The sequence below is a fragment of the Xiphias gladius genome, chromosome 22, assembly GCF_016859285.1.
Source record: "Xiphias gladius isolate SHS-SW01 ecotype Sanya breed wild chromosome 22, ASM1685928v1, whole genome shotgun sequence".
NCBI classification, from domain to species: Eukaryota; Metazoa; Chordata; class Actinopteri; order Istiophoriformes; family Xiphiidae; genus Xiphias; species Xiphias gladius.
In genome coordinates, this window is record NC_053421.1 from 26,427,611 (window position 1) to 26,448,590 (window position 20,980).

General features: G+C 40.0%; 1 protein-coding gene across 1 annotated transcript in view; it reads left to right on the forward strand.

Moving 5' to 3' along the window:
• The window catches only part of smarcc1a (SWI/SNF related, matrix associated, actin dependent regulator of chromatin, subfamily c, member 1a), a 30,467-nt gene that overhangs the window by 4,736 nt on the left and 4,751 nt on the right, over positions 1-20,980 (forward strand). Inside the window, exons 8-27 of the mRNA XM_040117322.1 lie at positions 361-436; positions 1,282-1,407; positions 2,607-2,725; positions 3,291-3,421; positions 5,032-5,091; positions 5,259-5,296; positions 6,438-6,559; positions 7,089-7,160; positions 7,322-7,435; positions 7,763-7,916; positions 8,670-8,777; positions 9,039-9,098; positions 9,599-9,857; positions 10,441-10,602; positions 12,079-12,134; positions 13,736-13,889; positions 14,549-14,727; positions 15,173-15,307; positions 18,548-18,902; positions 19,518-19,643. Of these exons, the coding sequence (XP_039973256.1) occupies positions 361-436; positions 1,282-1,407; positions 2,607-2,725; positions 3,291-3,421; positions 5,032-5,091; positions 5,259-5,296; positions 6,438-6,559; positions 7,089-7,160; positions 7,322-7,435; positions 7,763-7,916; positions 8,670-8,777; positions 9,039-9,098; positions 9,599-9,857; positions 10,441-10,602; positions 12,079-12,134; positions 13,736-13,889; positions 14,549-14,727; positions 15,173-15,307; positions 18,548-18,902; positions 19,518-19,643 (2,606 nt within the window). The remainder of the gene's footprint in view (positions 1-360; positions 437-1,281; positions 1,408-2,606; positions 2,726-3,290; positions 3,422-5,031; positions 5,092-5,258; positions 5,297-6,437; positions 6,560-7,088; positions 7,161-7,321; positions 7,436-7,762; positions 7,917-8,669; positions 8,778-9,038; positions 9,099-9,598; positions 9,858-10,440; positions 10,603-12,078; positions 12,135-13,735; positions 13,890-14,548; positions 14,728-15,172; positions 15,308-18,547; positions 18,903-19,517; positions 19,644-20,980) is intronic.

Consider the following 20,980-nt stretch of genomic DNA (forward strand, 5'->3'; position numbering starts at 1 on the left):
TTAGTATAAATTACTTTTTGCAAATATCTGTTTTACTGCATTACTGAATTTTTTTAGCATAGTTTTACCCTTTTTTAAGTCATGTAAAATCAATTCTGTTAAATCCCTGATTTTAGTATTAAACAAAAAATATTAACGTCAAAGCTGAAATATTAATCTCCTTTCATATGTAGTGACAAAAACCTTTTCAGTTAAGGGGTATTTGAGACAGTCTGTTTAAATCGGGGTCAGTGGCCTGATCCACATGTATTTTGGGGCTCCTTGAAATAATAAGGTTTGGGTAACCTCTCTAGGTTTATGCAGCATGTTATTTCATTGATGTATTTACAACTGAGTCATGGCTGATTCTTGTTCTGTTAGCTATGATACCTGGGTGTCAGCCAGCGAGGTGGATGGTGACGTGGAGGATCCTCCCAGCACTGACAGGCCCTGGAAGGTGAGCAATGAGGAGAACAAGCAGGGTTGAACTCTGCGGAAGGAACATGATGCAAGTTCGACATCTTTAGCTTTAAAATGGTATTTTGTATTGAAAATGAATAAATTAGCAGCCAGTGTCAAGTCGGGCCATCAATTTTTATTTATTTAAAAAAATTTTTTAATGGCTTTTAGCTTTAAAGGGATACACATAGGACACACTGGTTGTGGCTACTGCAGGGTTTTCTGCAGTCTTGCTATAGCAGGGGTTGACCACCTCCACGAACTCAATATAAAATATATACACTTTAAACAAAAAAAGAGCATCTATTGCGCAATTTTTGCTACACAAAAATGTGCAATACATTGATTGAGCGTGGCTGTTGTTCATGCTGTCATATACAAACAACACTGATCACAAGAAGGGTGTGTGACGATCTGGGGGGGGGGTTAATACCTCAAGTAAACAATTTCCCGCAGGAAACTGTCCATGTAGGCACCGCGTCCAGCAGCGCTCAATAAATTTATAGGTGGCAGTTAATGGTACTCCTATATGAGGTTTAAAAAAACAAACATTTAAAAGTGCAGAGCATGTTTTTAGAATTAAAATAGATTCTAACATATTGGTGCTTTTGTCACAAAATACCCACTAATACCCCATAAAATACCCCACCAATTCTTGGGTTTTTATCATGCAACAGTGATTCCATTCCCCTGGGAAATTATGAAGGAAAATCAGGGCAGCAGTGTAAAGGGGTGATTAGATTCCTGTTGGATAAACTACGAATAAAAACCAATCAGCACACTGAGAGTTGATTGTCGTGAACAGCTTGCCTCAGCCTCTTTGTCATTCGTTCTCCCCATCAGGTCCATGCCAAGTGGGTTTTAGACACAGATGCCTTCAATGAGTGGATGAATGAAGAAGACTACGAGGTAGACGAGAACAAGAAGCCAGTCAGCTTCCGCCAGAGGATCTTCCCCAAGGAGGAGGAGGTAGGTATTGTGCGTGTGTGTTTGAGTGTGTGTTTGAAAATATTTCCAAGGGTTTTTTTTTTTTTTTTTTTTTTTTTAAAAGAGAAAATTTCAGCCTAAGAAAATGGGTCTGAAGGTAGGCTTTTCAGCACTAGTCCATCAGTACAAATTGAAATTAAATTCAAATAAGTGTTCTGATAAAGTCCGAAGTTATACTTGGGTTATACTTATACTACAAAATACACTGAATATTCAAATAGGCTGTTCAGCAGAAATTTTAACATACTGTGTAAACATGGATTGGATTGATGGATTCTGTACTGTATGGGAAGTTGGTGATGGAAATGTTTTGAGTGACAAAATAAGTATGAATGCTGGAGTATGAGGGTTTTTGCTGCAAGCTTGTGTTTTGTTAGATGTGGCTATGCCCTGTGGACTGTGTTGTCCTCCTCCGTCGTCTCTGTCTTGCCTCTGTCAGTTTGTTGCCCATCTTTTCCAAATCTTTCCTCTCTCTTGTCTCCCTCTAATGTATTTCAGGGTTTTTGTCCATGTTTGGGGAAAAAATGATTTAACATATTCCAGGATTTAAAATCAGATAGTGTGCTGGCTGCCTAAATTAGGTTTACTAGCCACAAATTACTTTATATGACAAAAGCTTTCACTTGATTAGAATTAGAGGTCATTTGAAGAATTGGCCAAGAGCGAAGACATTTAGTTTCATTTTAAAAATTACACTATTTTGTCTTCACGGCCCTCATGGTTCCTGCTAACATTAAGCTAACTGACCATGCAGATGTTTCAATGCTTCCATTTAATTTAAGACAAAATAGCCAGGAAATCAGAAACCTGTTTAATTCAGAGGTGATGCTTTGCTTTTGATGCACAGTGGCCTCAAAAGTTAGTGAACAACCAAAACCTACAGTATTGAAACTAATTACGGAGAACTTTGTCTGCTGAAGACAATTTATGGCACACAAATATTTCACCACAATGCACAAACCCAGAAGTGAAGGTTTGTGTGAAACACAAGCTATTTCCAGAGGACAGTATACAGGAACCCTGATCATCTCCTCCACCACCACGGCATCCCCCCTCCCTGCCGTCGCTCTCCCAACACTTCCCCTCCTTGTGTGTGCAACCGTTCCATCCTCTCATTCTGCGGCTCTTTCTCTCATCCTCCATCCCTTGCTCCCTGCGCTGCACGGGGTTTGTCTGATCAGTCTTCCCGTACACCCGATCGAAAGGAGCGCAAGGCCAACTCCGCCGGCAAGAAGAGGAGGCGCTCACCCTCGCCGCCCAGCACCCCTGCCGAGTCCCGCAAGAAGGGAGGAAAGAAGGGGTAAGGAGGCAATTTTAATACATTTTAATTTAAAAAAAAAAAAAAAAGGCTCAGTAATTTCCTAAAACATCTGGGCACTTTAGTTTTTAGGAAACGATACTCAGACAGGAGAAAAGTGCCCACACTGTCTATTTTCAGTTGCGGATCTATACGCATTTGGTGACTGACTTCAGAGAAACTACAGTGGCTGCATTTATAGTCATTAAAAACATGTCAACCAGTGCAACGGTGAGGCTCATTGATGTGTTTTCATTAGCTTTTGAACAGCAGAGCTCTGTGGTATGGAGAAAGAAAGATATATCAGTCTTATATATCACAGGCAAAACTTGTTAATATCATTAGTTTATTGTTGGTTTCGAACTGTTTCGAAGAGGACTCTTTTGACTAAGGTGTCTGAAACACCTTCACAGCTACATCTGGCCTATTTGATAGTGTGACTTGATGTGACTCAATGTTTTGAGCAGTTTCCTTTTTAAAATAGGCAATGAATTGTTAACTCATTTATTTAGTGTGTTTCCAGTTGAATTTAACAGACCTATTAACTTAGTTCACTGTTTGGCGTCAGGAACCCTGGGCCTCACTGGAAGCGACGGGGCCACAGAGGCGAAGAGGAGGACACGGAGGAGGACATGACCAAAGACATGGACGACTCATCGGCTGGTGCCAGCATGGAGGAAGGCAGCATGTCCAAGAATAGTATGTGCCGAGTGTGGGACTCGTATTTTGATTCAATACATGATCACTCAGAAATTTAGATAAACATGTCAGTCAAGAGCTATGCTATTAATTGTATTGTACTGGTCGTCACTATTATGATCTATTGTGGTCTAAATTTGATCAGATGCAGTAATATGTAGCATAAAGTTAACATAGGAATGATTAATACGTACTTTTTTGTTATTGATAGAATGATTAATTAATAAAGATTATCTAGAAATTGTCAAAATTTAAAAATGCTATCACGTGTTCTTAGAGCCCAAGTTGATGTATTCACATCACTTGTATTGTCTGACCGACAGTCCAAGACTCAAAGATACTTAATTAAAAATGATAGTAAAACAGGTAAAAGCAGGTAATTATCAACTGATCATGAAATTTATAGATTAGTTTCCTGTCTATTGGGTAATGTATTTTTTTAAGCACTTGTGGTCAGTATGCCAGTAAACGATTGGCATAAAGTTGGCAGGACTTTTAAGTTTAGAGAAGTTCAAAAAAATTTTCTTTAGTGTGTTTACTTGAAGAAAATCATAAACTAACTCACTGTGGGTTGGATTCTTTGATCTGATCCCTTTTCCATAGTTTAGGTAGTTTATCGACCTAAATATCCCAAAACATATAAAATAAATTTACATGATTCAAACAATATTCCATATACTGTACAATGTCTTTCATTCATTATGCCAGTGCTAAACGAATGTAGGTGTGTGATGTAATGTAACTCTCGAATAATCTTATATATGTATAAGATATATGAGTCTACTGTATGTATGGTAGCATTAAGCTGCAGCCAGCGTCATATCAGACAAAAAAAACGATATCTATTTATTTAAGTGTTACAATGTGCAGCTAGAAGTTTATATTTCAGTTTTACAAACCTGGATATTGATAATTCAGCTTATTGTCAACGCACATTTTTTGAAAAACTCTTCTTCTTTCATTGTTTTCTTGTCTGCGTTCATTTAAGATTTTTTTTTCTGTGAGCGCCGCGCTGCAAATTGGTAAAAGGGATCCTTTAATTAATTAATTTTTAAATCTGAAAGCTGTGGTGGGGTTTCTCTGATGACCTGTGTGGTCATTACGCACTGGGGCATAACGATGACAAGAAAAATTCTCAGACTCTGACAAACAGGCGCACACACACACACACACACACACACACACACACACAAAAACACACACATACAAAAACACAAACACACACACACACAACGTGTGCCAGTCACAAAAGTAGGAAAACAGCCTGGGGACGTGGGTTTTTTTTTTTTTTTTTTAAAAACTGGAGATGACTGGAGGTTGATCTGTATTCCTCTTCTATCCTTTAAAAACCAAACACACAATCCTTTCCAAAAATGCTGTTTTTAGACCAAGTCCCATCTGCAGTGTCCCACTTTACAAAAATCTCCTCCTTTCTCATTCCAACACACACATACTCGTTCTCACTCAATCTATTTTAGTGTCCTCTTTTGCATACCAAGTACTGGTTAATGCTTCCATGCCCATGGCTGAATTAAACTCTTAAAAAAAAAAAAAAATTTAATTCTTTTAACCCTTCAGTATCTTTTTTTTCTCTTTTCCTCCATGCACAGCAAGTTCAAAGAAGGACAATGACAATACTCCGGTGAAAGGAGGGAATGTGGCTGACTTGGGTATGTATCTACGATAGATTGGATCTGTTCAGTTGTGTATGCATTAAATGAAACGGTTCAGCTCTGCACAATAATCGGTTTTTGGTTAATTAAAAAAAAAAAAAAATTATTGGCCATACTACAGTGTGGTGTATATCTCAGCTGAAATCTGTTTTTATTTCTTCCAGATGACATGGAGGATGACTCTGTGCTGTCTGGTGGAAAGGTAAGATGACTGATGAATCAGACCTACCCTCTGTGAAACCAAACACTGTAGGTGTGTGTGAATGAGAAGGGGGGGAATAGAGAGTGTTACTCTACCCTTTGCTGGCTCCTCAGGGCAGCTTACCAATGGTTACATTCAAAATCAGTCAGTCTTTTTAAAAGATTTTAAATTAATTTTTAGCTAAATAATTGTTTATTTTATAAAACTGCACATATAAACACAAGTTATTAGAGCCCAGTGTGATGCTATCACTCCGTTAAAACCCAAAGATGGTTCAACCATTTCTTAGTAGAATAGAACATATCCACAATGTCCCTGCTTTATTCTACTGTATACTATCACAAAAGAGCAATGTCTTTTGGGAAAAAAAGGTATTCAAGTGATATGACCCTTTCCAGTGCACTAAACAAGGTATAACCAGCAAATATTACAGCAAATATTAGAAATGACTAATCATCAGAAAAATGAATAATCACTTACAAGCTTTGTCATCGAGTAATTCATTTTTTAAAATTGATTAATTTTTCTTCCTCAGTCTCCCCTGGTTTGTTCTCAGAAAAATTTCATATACACATACGCTTGTTCTCTCACACACACAGACACACACACACACACACACACACACACACACACACACACACACCGGCCTATAGCCTGCTCTTCCTAAAACAACATCAAGTGAGACAAAGAAATTATTTGTCATCCTGGATAAGTGGTTCCTAAAATGGGAAAATCAGGGGAACTGTTCTTCAGGAATTCCAGAAAATATGTCTGAAAGATAAGAAATTGTTTAATATTGTTGATTTTACTTTCTTGGATGGATAAAAAGAGGAAAAGAAATCTTGCCATAAGGCAATATTAACGTCTTTGTCGTGTTGGAGGCTCTTGTTTCAAAATCATGTATTGCCCCGAGACCATTTGAGTTTCCTAGCAGGCCAAGTCTTTCCTGATGCAGAGAAGCTTTTACGAACTTAGGCCAAAAAAGAAATCAAAGCATCTGCACGCTTAATTCCATTGCAAGCACCAAGGAAACTAGGCCTTTAAAGGTCATAATTAACTATCTACAGTGTGTCTCTATCATGCTCCTACAAAACCAGTCTTAATCATGCTGACCTGTCTGATTCCCTGTCTCCTTCTGCAGGATGACGAGGAGCAGGGCAAAGCGGAAATCAACCGGCTGATAGACGCCGGCGAGGACAACGTGACTGAACAGACTCATCACATCATCATCCCCAGCTACGCTGCTTGGTTCGACTACAACTGGTAAGAGCTGGGGATTGGGTATAAATGCATGACTATTACACAAATTGTTTTGTATGTTTTTACAGAGTTTGCTTTTTGTTTTCTCTTGTACTGCAATAATGAGAACGTCAGGCCTCTGCCACAAATGCCATGAGCTGTAATGGGGGCTATGGACCAGTGTGACATATTTTGAGAGACAATAAGAGTCTTAGTTAATATGATAATTGAAGAGGAGAGTTAGTGGTTGATTATCATTTCAAAGAGGTTATATTAGTTGGCATCTTTTTTAAATCATTACTTGTATCTTACAGTTAAAGTTACACTTGAGAAAAAAAAATTACCAGTCACTGTCACTATTTCAACAGTCAAATATGACTTGTAGGTTTGAGAAAGTTGCATCTTTGAACATAATTTAATCAGGTTCCAAATTTGCAGATAACTATCACCACGACTTTTTCATCATTTAAAATCATTGTTGTTAATTTCCTTCCTACCTAACAACCTGATTTCTACTTTTAAATGATTTTTTTTTTCTATCCTTTCTTGCCAGCATCCATGAGATTGAGAGACGAGCCTTGCCCGAGTTCTTCAATGGAAAAAACAAGTCTAAAACTCCAGAGATGTGAGATTATATACATGCACGCCCATCCTCTGTACACAGCTACAAATTAGATTACCAGCCATGTTTCACATATATCATTTTTGTATGACGTGTCGCTGTAGAGCCACAGACATGCGTTTCCTGTGATGATCTCTATCTGGTTCTTCTCCACTTCTAAACAGATACCTGGCCTACCGTAACTTCATGATCGACACGTATCGGCTAAACCCTCAGGAGTATCTTACCTCCACCTCCTGCCGCAGGAACTTGACCGGGGATGTCTGCGCCATCATGAGGTCAGTTCTAAGTCCCATGAGAATGTGTGGTCTTAGTTTGCATGGCTCTGTTATCTGTCACTTACTATCCTCAAAACAGGCTGTGTCACGGTGAAAGATTTTTGTGGTGGGTAAATGTTGGGCCAAGGATATATATAAATACTGCGAAGCTGGTCAAACAACAAAAAAGTCACTGTATTAGTTTATGCAGTTGAACACTTACTGGCTAACTCCCTACCCGTGAAAACAAATGTCACATTGTTTAAGATTAGATTGAAATAAATCATAAAAATGCTCAAAAGAGAAGAAAGTAAAAGCATATTAAATGCCATCGCTGTCTGTCTCTAGGGTTCATGCGTTCTTGGAGCAGTGGGGTTTGGTGAACTACCAGGTCGACGCCGACAGTCGCCCGTTGCCCATGGGCCCCCCACCTACGCCCCATTTCACTGTGCTGGCTGACACGCCCTCTGGCCTCATGCCCTTGAACCACCGAGCCCCACCAGTAAGGACAACTTAAATAACTTGAACCTGATTGAGTGAGGGGAAACAGTAATACGTTTTTTTGTTTTGTTTTGTTTTTTAAAGCGAAGGGCTATGTTGGTAGGTGCGTGTTGTTTCAGGTAACAGATGATGAAATATGATCCAGGAAGGCCAGTTTGACTAATAGACTTTGAAGGCTTATCAAATGCCAAAACATTGCACAGCGGTTTATATAACTACAAGACAAGATTTGAAAGCTAAACAGTAGAAATGCGCCTAACTCCGCTGGATCCAACACAGCGCATTATTTTCATTAACTAGATGTTAAATTATCAAAAAAGAAAAAACCAATCATAATGTACCAGAGCACAAAGAAAACAGCACTTTTTTACATTTCAGAAGTTGAATGAATGTTTGACATTTTTCAATCAATCAGTTGCTGAAATAGTTATTAATTTTCTTATTCATTAACATGAATGAGGGCTATTACTTTTTTCCACACAGTGCTGTTGTTTGTCTGAACGAAGCCTAAGAGGGAAACGAGACACAAGAAATGAAAATTACAACTGTACAATAATGCACCATCATTTTTTTTTTTTTTTCCCCTCTGGATTCCATCCAGCACTGCGGTTACCATCTGTACTATTTCTGTGATGAGCTTTATTTTTTGCAACTCAATAAAAAGAAATGTAAAGATCTGTACACGTGTCTTTACATGGACTAAACAGTACTATTTAAACATTGTAGATTAATGTGCCGTGTTTCATTCCTCCAGATTCCCCCTCCACAGCAAATGCCCAACTTTGCAGACAAAGGCAAAGACAAGCCAATTGACCTGCATAACTTTGGCCTTCGCACCGACCTCTACAAGAAAAACCCCAAGGTCAGCGCACGACTCACTCAACATCCTGAACATGTTTTCAACATTTAAGATTGTGATTCTCTGTGGGGTTTCTAAGGTGATAAATAATGGGAAAATGGCTAAACAATAGTAGTAACACATGTAATATATCCTAAAAAAGACTTGAAATGTTATTTTTATTTCACTTTGTATTGTAGGCTAGGGCCAGTAATGATGAAAACCATTTTCCTCTTCTATTATTACCTATCTATATCTGATCATTTGTTTTTTGGTTCCCTACAGGGTAAAGCAGTTAACTCCACCAGGGAATGGACCGAGCAGGAGACTCTACTCCTGCTAGAGGTGAGGCCCACAGGACAAAAGAGGAGGAACCTGTTAAAGTATTCCATAGAGTGACGATGTTGGGCTACTGAGTACTGGAAGGCAGTCTCTTCCTCCATCCAGCTGTCATAAATACTGTTGGAAACATAAGATGGTTATTGTGCCATTGCCTGTCACCCCTCTTTGTCTTTCATTTCCTTGCTGTGGTTGCCTTCTGTCCTCCCCCCATGTCCCTCTTATTCCTCCTTTTTTTAATCTTATTCTCCCTCTATATGCCCATCTTTCTTCTTCCTTCCTGGCTTTATAAATCTTTACCTCCTTTCTGAAAGCTGATTTACTCTCTCTTCTGCTCTCCTACTTTTGAATTACCCACCCTTCCACAGTACATATTCCTCCTCCTGTCTCCCTCCATCCCGTCATCTTCCATCTTACGACCCTTTAGGCTGTACCTCTGTCCTCTCACTCTTCAGCAGTTTTTCTGATCCTAAGACTTGTATACTCACTCCCCTCACTTCTCCCAGGCCCTGGAGATGTACAAAGACGACTGGAACAAAGTGTCGGAGCATGTCGGTTCGCGCACCCAGGATGAGTGTATACTGCACTTCCTGCGGCTGCCCATCGAGGATCCATACCTGGAGAGCACTGAGGCCTCTCTGGGCCCTCTGGCCTACCAGCCCATACCCTTCAGCCAGTCTGGAAACCCCGTCATGAGCACAGTAGCCTTCCTGGCCTCTGTGGTTGACCCCAGAGTGGCGTCTGCTGCTGCCAAGGCAGCCCTAGGTGAGAACTGAGGGGAGGAAGCTGAAACTGCAGCGTCACATCTTTGACATCTGTTAATGAGTTCTGCAAATATGAGATTTCGGATATTATCGGCTAAAGTTGTACTATGATAAAATTATTACAGAAGACATCGGGGCTACAATTCCTTTCTTACATTTGTTTTTGGATTTAACGGATGTATATTTAGAAATATTTTGAATGTGATCCCGAATATGATTGTACGTAAAATAAATATTCTTAGTCCTACAATTCACTTCAGTATAACTTGATTTATCCATGCAGTACCAACAGCATGCAGCAGTTTGTCACCCAGACCAACAGATAGAAGCACAATAGATCGGAGATAAAAAAAAGAAGAACACAGCTGTCACTAAACTAAAAACAATCAAAGCCTATGAGCTTAAAAACTAAATGAGGAATTGGTAATAAGAAAAATGTTTCAACATTGCACCAATGCAAATATTGTTCAGTTGGTCTGTCATGACTTTTTAGATAATACAATAAGTGTTAAGCCCTTTCACTTCAAGAGTGTCAGATTAATGTCTGTTTTGAATTGTAAATTTATACATCTCTCTGTCTACAGAGGAGTTTTCCCGTGTGCGTGAGGAGGTGCCAGCTGAGCTGGTGGAGGCTCATGTGAAGAAGGTGCAGGAGGCAGCCAGGAGCACAGGAAAGGTGGACCCCGCCTTCGGCCTGGAGAGCAGCGGCATCGCTGGCACCGCACCTGAGGAGCCAGAAAAGACCGGTGAGTAACGTGTTGAGGGGTAGAAAAGTCACTGGTGGATATGGTCTGACTGGCCTGGAAAGATCGAAAGCCAATGAATGAAAGTGTTAATTTGTGTAAAACTTAAAGCAGGGCTCTGTTGGAAAAGGGAAGTGTTTTCTAGGATGTGTGGGTGTAGGCTTATGACTTATAAACTTAAAATTTTATTTTACCTCAGAGGAGGTTTGGTAGTTTTGCAGCCACATGAGGGCAGCAGATGGTTGTCTAATCACCTGCAAGCTTTTGGGCAGGGAGAGGCTACTTTGATGGCAGATTGTGTGTGTGTGTGTGTGTGTGTGTGTCTGTGTCTGTGTCTGTGTGTGTGTGTGTGTGTGTGTGTGTGTGTGTGTGTGTGTGTGTGTGTGTGTGTGTGGATGAGATTGGATGAGAGTGTGTGAGAGAATATGTTCAGGCCAAGGGAGGAGAGGACAGTGTCATCGCCTCGTCCTATACTCACATCCTTGTTATTTCCTCAAATGATCACCTGTATATGAGGCAGCGATGCTCCCTCTGACATTTGAAGGTGATACACGTCAATTTTTACCAGCAGGGGGGTGAGCAGTACAGAAATATTGGTGTGCGTGTGCGCACGCACATACTGCTGTGGTAACCAGTGGATTAAAACAACGGTGGCAGATGGGGCAGGAGGGGGGAGGCAGAAAACTGGGTCATCACACTTCACCATGTGCTTTTCTCCTCTCTCTTTCTCTCTCTCGATTTTGCTCTGTGCTTTCTTGAAATATTTCTCTCCCTCTGTCTCTCTGACTCCTTCCCCTCCCACAGTACCAATCATTTATTAAACCTAAATGAATGCCCTCTAGAGCCACTGTTGCAATCAATAAGCTTTAATGCGTCCAGTGCCTCGCCCAGCCTGAAGCAGTAGACCGACACACACATCGCACAATCAATATTCAAACCTTTAACACACGCTCAAGCGCACCCATGACATAGTTTAACATTCAACCGTACAAACGTATTCACCCGGTCACGTGTGTGTTATTTGATCATTTGTGAGTGTGTGCAAATGCTTGTGCACACCTCACACCCTTTCCTGTGGGCCTGTTCATTTAAAATGCTTTTGACCTTAATTTCCTCTCCGGACGCCCTTCCCTCAAACACTTGTTTTTAATGGCGTTTGCCTCAGAGAATCAACAAATGCATTTTATTTCAAAGAGGATGATATGTCACTGTTGCCTCATTCTGTGACAATTGTATCACAAGTGTCGAAAGTATTGAATTTGCTGTCCAATCTTTCTTTGTGTGTTTACATTCATTTACGTGATCACACTTTGTTTTTTGGTCACGTTCTTTTTTTTTTTTTTTTTGGGCAGCATAAACAATTCATTGGGGAAAGTTGTTTGCAATTAAAATTCAGGCTGTAACACAACGATTTGTAACCATCTTGATCATTTTTTTCTGTGACCTGATGTTTATTCTTCATTACACTGTCACTTTCAGAAACCACAGAGCCAGAAAAGATGGACACTGACACAGACTCCCAGCAAGCCGATAAGGTAAGACCATCTTTTCTATATCTTCATGTATATTTATTTATTAATTTAGTTTCCCGTCCTCTTTTTTTTATTTGGGCATGAATTGTATAATGGAAACCTCCTCAAATGAAAGGGACAGGGCTGGCAATAAATTACAGTTTTTATCTTTTGACAAAAAAAACCCATGCAGAGATTTATGTATACCTTTGGAACCCTTTCTGACTTTCCTGCCCTGTCTGTGGTATTCAGCCCCAAGCCCATTACTTCCTGCTGAAGATAGAAGTCTTTCAAAACAGTTAAAAAAAAATATACTTTCATTGAGGGGGGGGGGGTTAATTTTTAGCAAATGTAACTAAAGCAGGAGAAACATGGTGCATTTCCTTGGGAACTGTTTTGAGAGGCGGATTAATACATTTTTGGGTTGTAGTGAGTATTTCCAGAAGCAAATAAAACTACGTTATGTGTGTTCATGGTATTGAAGGAACATGTCTCCCGGTGTACCAGTGTGGCTCACTGATGTGTTTTTAATACTTTTTGGATAACAGTGGAGCTCTATGGCACAGAGGAATGAGGTGTTTTGGGCTTTGGCTCCACACAAATTACTTGTCAGTAGGATCAGTTCATTGTTGGCTTTGGTCTTTTCATGAGATGAGTTGACAAGTAGAAAAATACAGAATATTGCCAGACTCATCCAAGTTTACTGTTTTTCTTACAGTGTTACATTACAAACCGAGTATGGAAATACTGGTTTGAACTCAAACATCAAATGTCACATGAAAACTTTAAATTTAACTAAAAAATTTTCAAGACTCTGGCGGTCAACATATCAAGACTAATTGTCATGAGTAATTGTTAAGACAATACTCTTCTCATGTAAAATATCCCGCAATACCTTAAAAAATGGCTTTCAAATCATTTGTTCCTATTCTTTCAAACTCTGCGCTTTGCAGACTGCAAGCCAGCAGTTAGAAGCATTTATTTTAATATGTATCAAATATAAGTCAGTTACAATGCAAGTTTATTTTTGTTTTTTGCAAATCTGAGTAATATTCACTTATGTATCTTTGTGTTTAACGTTAATTTTTCCACTCTTCTACATTCGGACCACGTCTCTTGGTTTGGAAAGGCCCAGCGGGTGATTTTTTTAATGGCGTTTTCAAACATTCACATTGTTCCTGTTTTGCTGGGCAGCTCGGTTGTTGATTGCTTGCTCATTAGCATCCATTAACCAGTGTCAGACACTTGGTCCAAATCACAGTGATTGCCCCCAAAACATAAGTAGGGTCATGACCGGGCCCATTATTCCATGTGACCTGAGCATCATAGCATTGACCTGTTGTGTGCTTTTTCTTTGATACTGTATGTAGGTCACTTGTCAAATTTCTTCCACCACTGTATCTATTTGCATATGTGTTTGTTTGTTTTTTTTCTTAGTTATGTTTTACAAAGGCTACAACCCTGTTTTTTTATATTTTCCTCTCTTTTTAAGCAGGTTGCAACAATAAATCGTACAGCCAATCTAAAGTCAGATCTCAAGGTCAGACTTGTAGGGCCTTGTTCTTACTTTTTGTGGCATTAGCACAGGCCGCTAATTGTTGTTTGCCTGTGTCTTAATCCTTCAGGCGGAGTTGAAGGACGAGGCAGAGAAGCCCAGTGAGTCTGCAGAAAAGAGCGACAAGACAGACGCCACAGAAAAGGTGAAGAAGGAAGGAACGGAAGCGTCGGAGCGTGAGGAGGAGGCAGAGGAAGGAGGGGAGGCCAAGACAGCCCCGACAGGTAACAATAAGATTCATGACAAAATATAAGAAAATATTCCGCACACTTTGAGTGCCTAACCTCACAACTAGAGCTTTAGAGCTACTCCTTTAATTATCCACTAACCTGCCAATTATTTTCTCGATTAATCGATTATCTCTTTGGTCCAAAAAATGTCAGAAATGAGTGAAAATCATATTTTCCTAAGGTCAAGATGATGTCATCAAATTGCTTGTTATGTCTGATCAATAGTCCACAACTTGAAAACATTCAGTTTACTACAAAATTTGACAAAGAAAAGCAGCAAATCTTATAACTAAGAAGCTGGAACTAAGGAAGGGTTGGGATTCTCACTTGAAAAATTACTTAAACAGTTGCAGATTATTTTTATGTTGATCGACTAAATGATTAATCAATTAATCGTATAAGCTTTACTCCTAATATAGCAGGTCACCTTCAGAGGTTAATTGCTGTTTGCTAAAACTGTTCTATTGCAAACTTCAGGCAGCGTTACAAACCTTTCCCGTATTTTGTTCTGGGAGTCTTATTCAAAGCACGTGTCCCTTTTAAAACTTCTGTACAGCATTCCAGAAGGACATTTTTTTTTTTTTTTTATCTGTTGATGCCGGTATTCAGAAAGCCCTCTACAGTGGTTGAAATTCTGTCTCTGTCACTGTCAGACAAAGACAAGGAGGAGGCTATGGAGACATCGTCGTCGGAGCAGGAGAAGGATAAGGAGGAGAAAGCGGCTACAGAGGAGGGAGAGGACAAAAGGAAGAAGCTGGAGCATGACATTGGAGAGGGAAATATCGCTACCGCGGCCGCTGCTGCTCTGGCATCTGCTGCCACCAAGGCCAAGGTGAGACTACAGGAGAGCTGAATGAACCATGATGAACACGCACTCTGGTTATCCAAAGTTCACATGTGTTTTTCTATTTTGGAAAAAGTTGCAGTAAGTCATTGGTTTTTATCCTATTTAGTTTTACTCCAATATTTTTAACTAAAACATCAGTAGACAAGAATGAAAAAGACTAAAAATCTCCCATTGTTAATATTCTCTCCTCCTTTCTGTTTAAACAGCCGAATGCTTGTGAAATGCTTTGCTTTCTGAGGATTGTTGAAGGGCATTCTGTACAATGTGGGACATACATGAACACCAACAGAAAATTCAATGAAGTTCTGTTCACAAATCAACTCCCAGAATGAACTGAACTTAATTTCATGACCTCCTGATGATGTAACACTTATCACAGTAGCTGTTTGACAATGACACACTCTTTCTCCCTGCTTCTTTATATTTTCAGCACTTGGCAGCAGTGGAGGAGAGGAAGATCAAGTCCTTGGTCGCTCTGCTGGTGGAGACCCAGATGAAGAAGCTGGAGATCAAGTTGAGGCACTTCGAGGAGCTCGAGACCATCATGGACCGAGAGAAAGAAGCCGTGAGTCTAAAAGATGTTTTGCTTTCTGAATCTGAAACTTGAGATTAAGTGTGGATGTCATTGGTCAGCTATGGCCCTGCACAATGAGGAAAGATGGCACAGTATTAATTATTTATTGCATGCACTCGCATTCTCTACACACTCAGTAAGGGCTCTCAGCTGTGGTTATTAATAATGAAGCTCATCCTGCAGTTCAGAGTCCCACCCACTCCCTAAGGTGTAAATTTAAATGTGTGAGAGACTGAACATAACACGTATCCAACCTACCCACATTCAGTTCTCACTCTGATGGTTAAGTATCATAATTATCAGAAAGTGAAGATCACACTGAACGCTGCTGTGTGCACTTCATTTTGACCACCAAAAGGTGATCACTCTGTTATCAGAATTCCACATTAAAGATGTGAAAGGATTATAGACATCACACACCACTATGCCACGATATGAAATGTTGATTATATATCTGACACAGGTGTGCCCAACTTACTTTTACACCTTTTTTCCATTAGCGACTTGCATCAAATATCCCAATGCCGAACTTTAAGTAGATCATTTTAAATTATTGATATATGAAGGAAAGTTCAACTGGCGGCTTGTCCTGTAAATTACTCATGCAAATCAGCTAGATTCTTTCTCCAGAGACGTGTGGCCACTCCGTTTGGCCTTGATGAACTACAGAACGCACTGTCCGCTAACAGTTGCGGAGTAGTTTTGCAGAGTGGGGCTTCTTTTCCCTCAAAAAAAAGAAAAGACCTTTAGTCAAATATAGACAACAATGTGCAGAGAACACTTAAACCAGACGACAGCCAAGTGTTTAATTTTAGCCAATATAGAATTTACGTTAATTAGCTGCAGATGGCAATGGCAAAATACAGGAAGTTTACTAGTGTTGCCTGAATGTGTATATATTAATTGGGGTTCATTAAAAACTGCAACGAGAGATTAAAGGTTCAATAAGATATAATTTTAACTATTTAGGTGTTTTGCTAATGGATGCAAAATGGAAGAGGCTAACGAAAACCCATGCCTGTTCACCGAGTTGAACAGTAACCATCAGATTCAGTATTTGAAAAGTCTTTCATCCTGGTTATCAGTGCATCATCATCACTGTCATCTATGATTACTTGCTGGTTTGAATAGTGAGCTAAATCTTTTTTTTAACTAATCTGTTTTAGCAGAATTACCTGTTGCACTTCCATTATCCAAGTAAATTTTATAACCATGTCTGCTTCTCAATCATGTTGCACAGCCACACCTGCTGCATCACTGGTGCTGATAAACACCTGTTTTTGAATATACAACACTTTTGAGAGGGGCAGATTTCATACTCAACATTACCGAAAATTGAACCAGAACAAACATATACCTGTGTCATTTTATTTTCCTGGACAAGTTTCCTAGATATTATTGTTAGAAGGTTGAAGGTCTGACCATCACCACGACACCCCACAGGTGCCATATTGTTACGGTTTTGCTAAGGAAGACACATCAGTATTGACTTTCTACATTTTGATTCACAAATTAAACCAGTCCCAACCTAGTTGAGGTAAAAGATAAATAAATAAATCTGATGTTTTGCTCACATGTAGGCCTCATTCAGTTCTCTCAAATATTACTGAGTTATTGAAAAACTCATAATGGTAGCCAATAGTCTACAGTATATCCTCAGTGTCTGTTAATAGCTTCGTTGTTATAAAAAGTATTAAATCAAACTTTTTTTTTTTTTAAAATAATGCATTAATAATTATAGTAACATATTTCGAAAAGGAACATGGTAGGTTTAAATCACAATTCAGATTGAGAAATATATTGTGAATCATCCCTACACCCAACAACAACAATGTCATGAGGATGAAAATGAAAGCAGTGAATTAAATTTAGGACTGTGCCACACAGTCCTACTTGTGTGGCGGCCGATTTGAAATAAATGGTCTGCAAATATTTGGAGTTCATCTGCCAGTTGGCCAATAAACGAGTTGCTTCCCACTTTATCCAAATCCTCCACAGGGACTGAAGTGGAGACACAGAATTACCTCTTTGTGAGGGAACTGAATTGCAAATAAAACATTTTCCAGAGCAAAGCATTTGTATGCAAGTAAAACTGTTACCTGCCTCTACGGGGTAAATGAAAAGCCCTCAGCTCTGTGTGTGTGTCCTCCCCCTGGACAATCCCTGGAGACGCAAGAGAGAGTGTAAAACTGTGTTTTTGCAGAGGAGGCATCGGGAGCGTAGCCCAGTTTCACAGCTGTAAATAGTGCATGAAAAGGACTCTGGTTTGCATAAGCTCTCTGAAGACTGGAGAGAAACCAAGCCTGTGCGGCTGCCATGGGCTGTAAAATACAGAACGTCTGATAGTAAAAAAACAAAAACAAAGATCCACAGAGAACAGCAAAGAAACACAAGACAGTTTTACAGTGATTCTGTACACGCTCCTTTCTGCAGACATACTGGCAGCCTTCTGAAGTGTACAAACGTGCTGCACTCTTGTCCTCTTGAAGAGACTTTTCATAGAACTCTGAAAGAAACATGTACACGCCAGTCCAAAGATAATCTTTTTGGCTTTAAAAAGTGTTAAAAGACTCAGTTCAACCAAATTACTTATCCCTAGTAGTATCCACCTCCCAACATCTGCCGCCTGCTACCCTAATACAACACACTGAAAACTGTTGGCAGTGAGGTCTGTGGCTTATACAGACAGTCAAAATACCATACAGTTGAATCAACACCTCTCTAAAACAATTTCAATAAAAAACCAAACATAACCTTCACGAAGGTAGGATTTATTGCAGGAAAGTTGTTTTGGACTGCATTAGTTTTAGCTAGCTGTACCTAATAAACTGCCAACTGAGTGTAACGGCTAGGTGTACCGGATACACTGCCAATTGAGTGCAAATTATTCAGTCTCTCACAGGGTCTTGGTGGGATCTTGGTTCCTATAATCATAGAAGATCAGAAGGTCAAGGAAAACTTTATGAAACTTCTTCCGCATTCTTTTATGCTAACTTTTAAAGGATGAAATAAGGTTAATAGTCAATTTAAATATCGGTTTGGCCAATGACACCCAGTGACCGTTGTACAGACTGTTACTCTGTATGTTGTCCGAGCCAACTTTATTAACCGCCGTGCATGCGCTCATCCACCAGTCGTTGATGTTTGGCTGCCAGTCGTTCCAGGGGTTGACTATAACAAAGCTCTTCATTTAATCATCTTTCTCTGGGTTCCCTGCGTCTTTCTGTGCAGTTGGAGCTTCAGCGGCAGCAGCTGCTCACCGAGCGTCAGGCGTTCCACATGGAGCAGCTCAAATATGCCGAGATGAAGGCGAGGCAGCAGATGGAGCAGCAAGCGGCTGCCGCCGCTGCTGCTGCAGCCGCCCAGGCCCAAGGACAGGGACAGGCCCCTGGATCTGGACCCCATTCAGGGCCCCCTCAACCAGGCATGCACCCTGGAGGACCCCCACCACTCCACGGAGGACCACCCCCTCACCACGGAGCACCACCACCCCACCACGGAGGGCCACCACCAGGTGCTGCCATGCACCCCGGCTATCCCCCAATGGGTCACCACCCGATGGCCCCTCACCACCCAGGACAGACAGGTGAGAGACAAACATGGAGCACATGGTCCTAAATATAAAGTGTGCAGAGAGGGAGAGAAAGGAGGGGACGAAGCAAAGAGTTGGAAATAATTTTCATGATTGCCGCTCTGAGAGTGTTTTGTCTGTACGTAATAATTTAAAATCTACTTTTGCAAAACCAGTCGTCTATTTGAACAAATAAAGCTGACATTCATATTAGAGAAATTTTGTTAGTGTAAGTAATAGGTGATAGTTTATTACAAATTTTGTATTAATTATTGACTTTCAGTGATATTGATAGTGACAATGAGATTGTATTGTATGTGTTAGATTGTATTGTGTGTAAAGAAATTGGTCTGATCTAATGTGTAACAATGGAATACAGTTGATAACATTTAAAATCAATGAGAGGAAAAGAGAGGTATAGATTTAATGGCATAGTAGTTTAAAAAAACACCCAAAAATCCATCCAGGTTTGTTTCCAGTTTGAAATGACTCTTGTGGCTTTTGTTAAAACTGAAATTATGTGACTGACTGAATACCCCCCCACTGTCAAGTGTTCTGCTGCTGCAGCTCAGCCTCTCCAACAAATCTCCACACGTCTGATCTGTCCCTTCTGTACTTTCTGCGCTGCAGGACCAATGGGACCAGGCCAGCCGATGCCTGGACGTATGATGCCCGGCCCCCCCTCTGCTGGCCCCCCTCCTGGCGGCATGCCTCCCATGATGCCCCCACGCCACCCTGGAGCTCCCAACGGCATGTGTGAGTACAAGTCTCCTTCTGCCACTCTGTCTCACTATGTACCTAACTGTATGTTTATGTAGAGCAGATTATTGGACAAACTCACCATCTATTTTTGGTGTTGTGTACACTGTTTAATTCACCAAAAGCAGCAAACTGTAAACTTTCTAGAATCTAGTATTTACACCACAAACAACCTAAGAAAATACAGGTTTCTGACAATCAAAATATTGCTTTGACGTAGGAGCTGACAGCTGATATTTACTTGTATGTCAGCTGCAGCTAAACGTTTGGGTCATTGCTGCTTATTAGCATCACATCGCACACCAGGAATGTCGTTGGCATTGATTTTTCTCACACGTTGTCGTGTCTGCAGCCAAGTAATAAGTCAAATCAGGCAGCAGCATGACGACATCTATTTAAATAAAGCAAAGATTTACTAACATTTTCCTCTGTAAATTTGCTTTTGACAAACGTTGTGTCTGTGTTTCCACATGTCGTTTAGTTGCACTTTGCTAACAGACACGTTTAAGAACAATTTTGACGGGCTAAACGTATGTTAAATCAGAGTTTTCCAGTTTAATATTTTTGGATTACCATTAATAGCCGGAGCCATTACCGTTAATTTTATGTCGATACTTTGACAGCCCGGCAGACCGATTAGAGAACACTGAATGGGTGTTAGTCGCTCTCCATTTTTCTTTAAGGAATTAAAAACCTTATTCAGCCTTGACCATTTGTAGATTATAAATTTTGAATAAGGGCTATCTGCTCCAGTCATTTTTATTTTTTTGCACTTGTAGTATATTTGAGTACCGTCGCCACAACTGCATAGGTTTTGGCAGCGATAGACAAATAGCAATCAGAAATATTATGCCCCATTTTGGGGGCAGAACTTGAAGTTTCCCAGTGATAGTATACATCAAAACTTGTACAGTATTTTTTAAAAACCTGCTGTAGGTAACAATCTCAATAAATTTGAACTCATAGCATCGAATGGGGGCAGTATTAGCCCATGATGCAGAAATGAAGTCTAATAAACATCTTAAACTCTAACAGAACATGTGACTCAACAAAGATAAATAATATAATCCGCTTAATTTAAATGAAACAGTTATCCTGTGAATTCACATACAGTTTAAATTCCACAACTTCAGCTTGTTTGCTCAAAGCAGATCTGTGTTAATAACGGTACTTTCATTTAACCATAGATGAAGCAGGTCACTGTATATCAACCCACGTCCAAGTACCATCTCTAGTCTCATTGTGCAACAGAAAACATACATTTGCATATATGAGTCTTTTTTTGCCAAATAAGCATTACTCTTGGCCCAACTGAGGCAATCCTAAAACTAAGT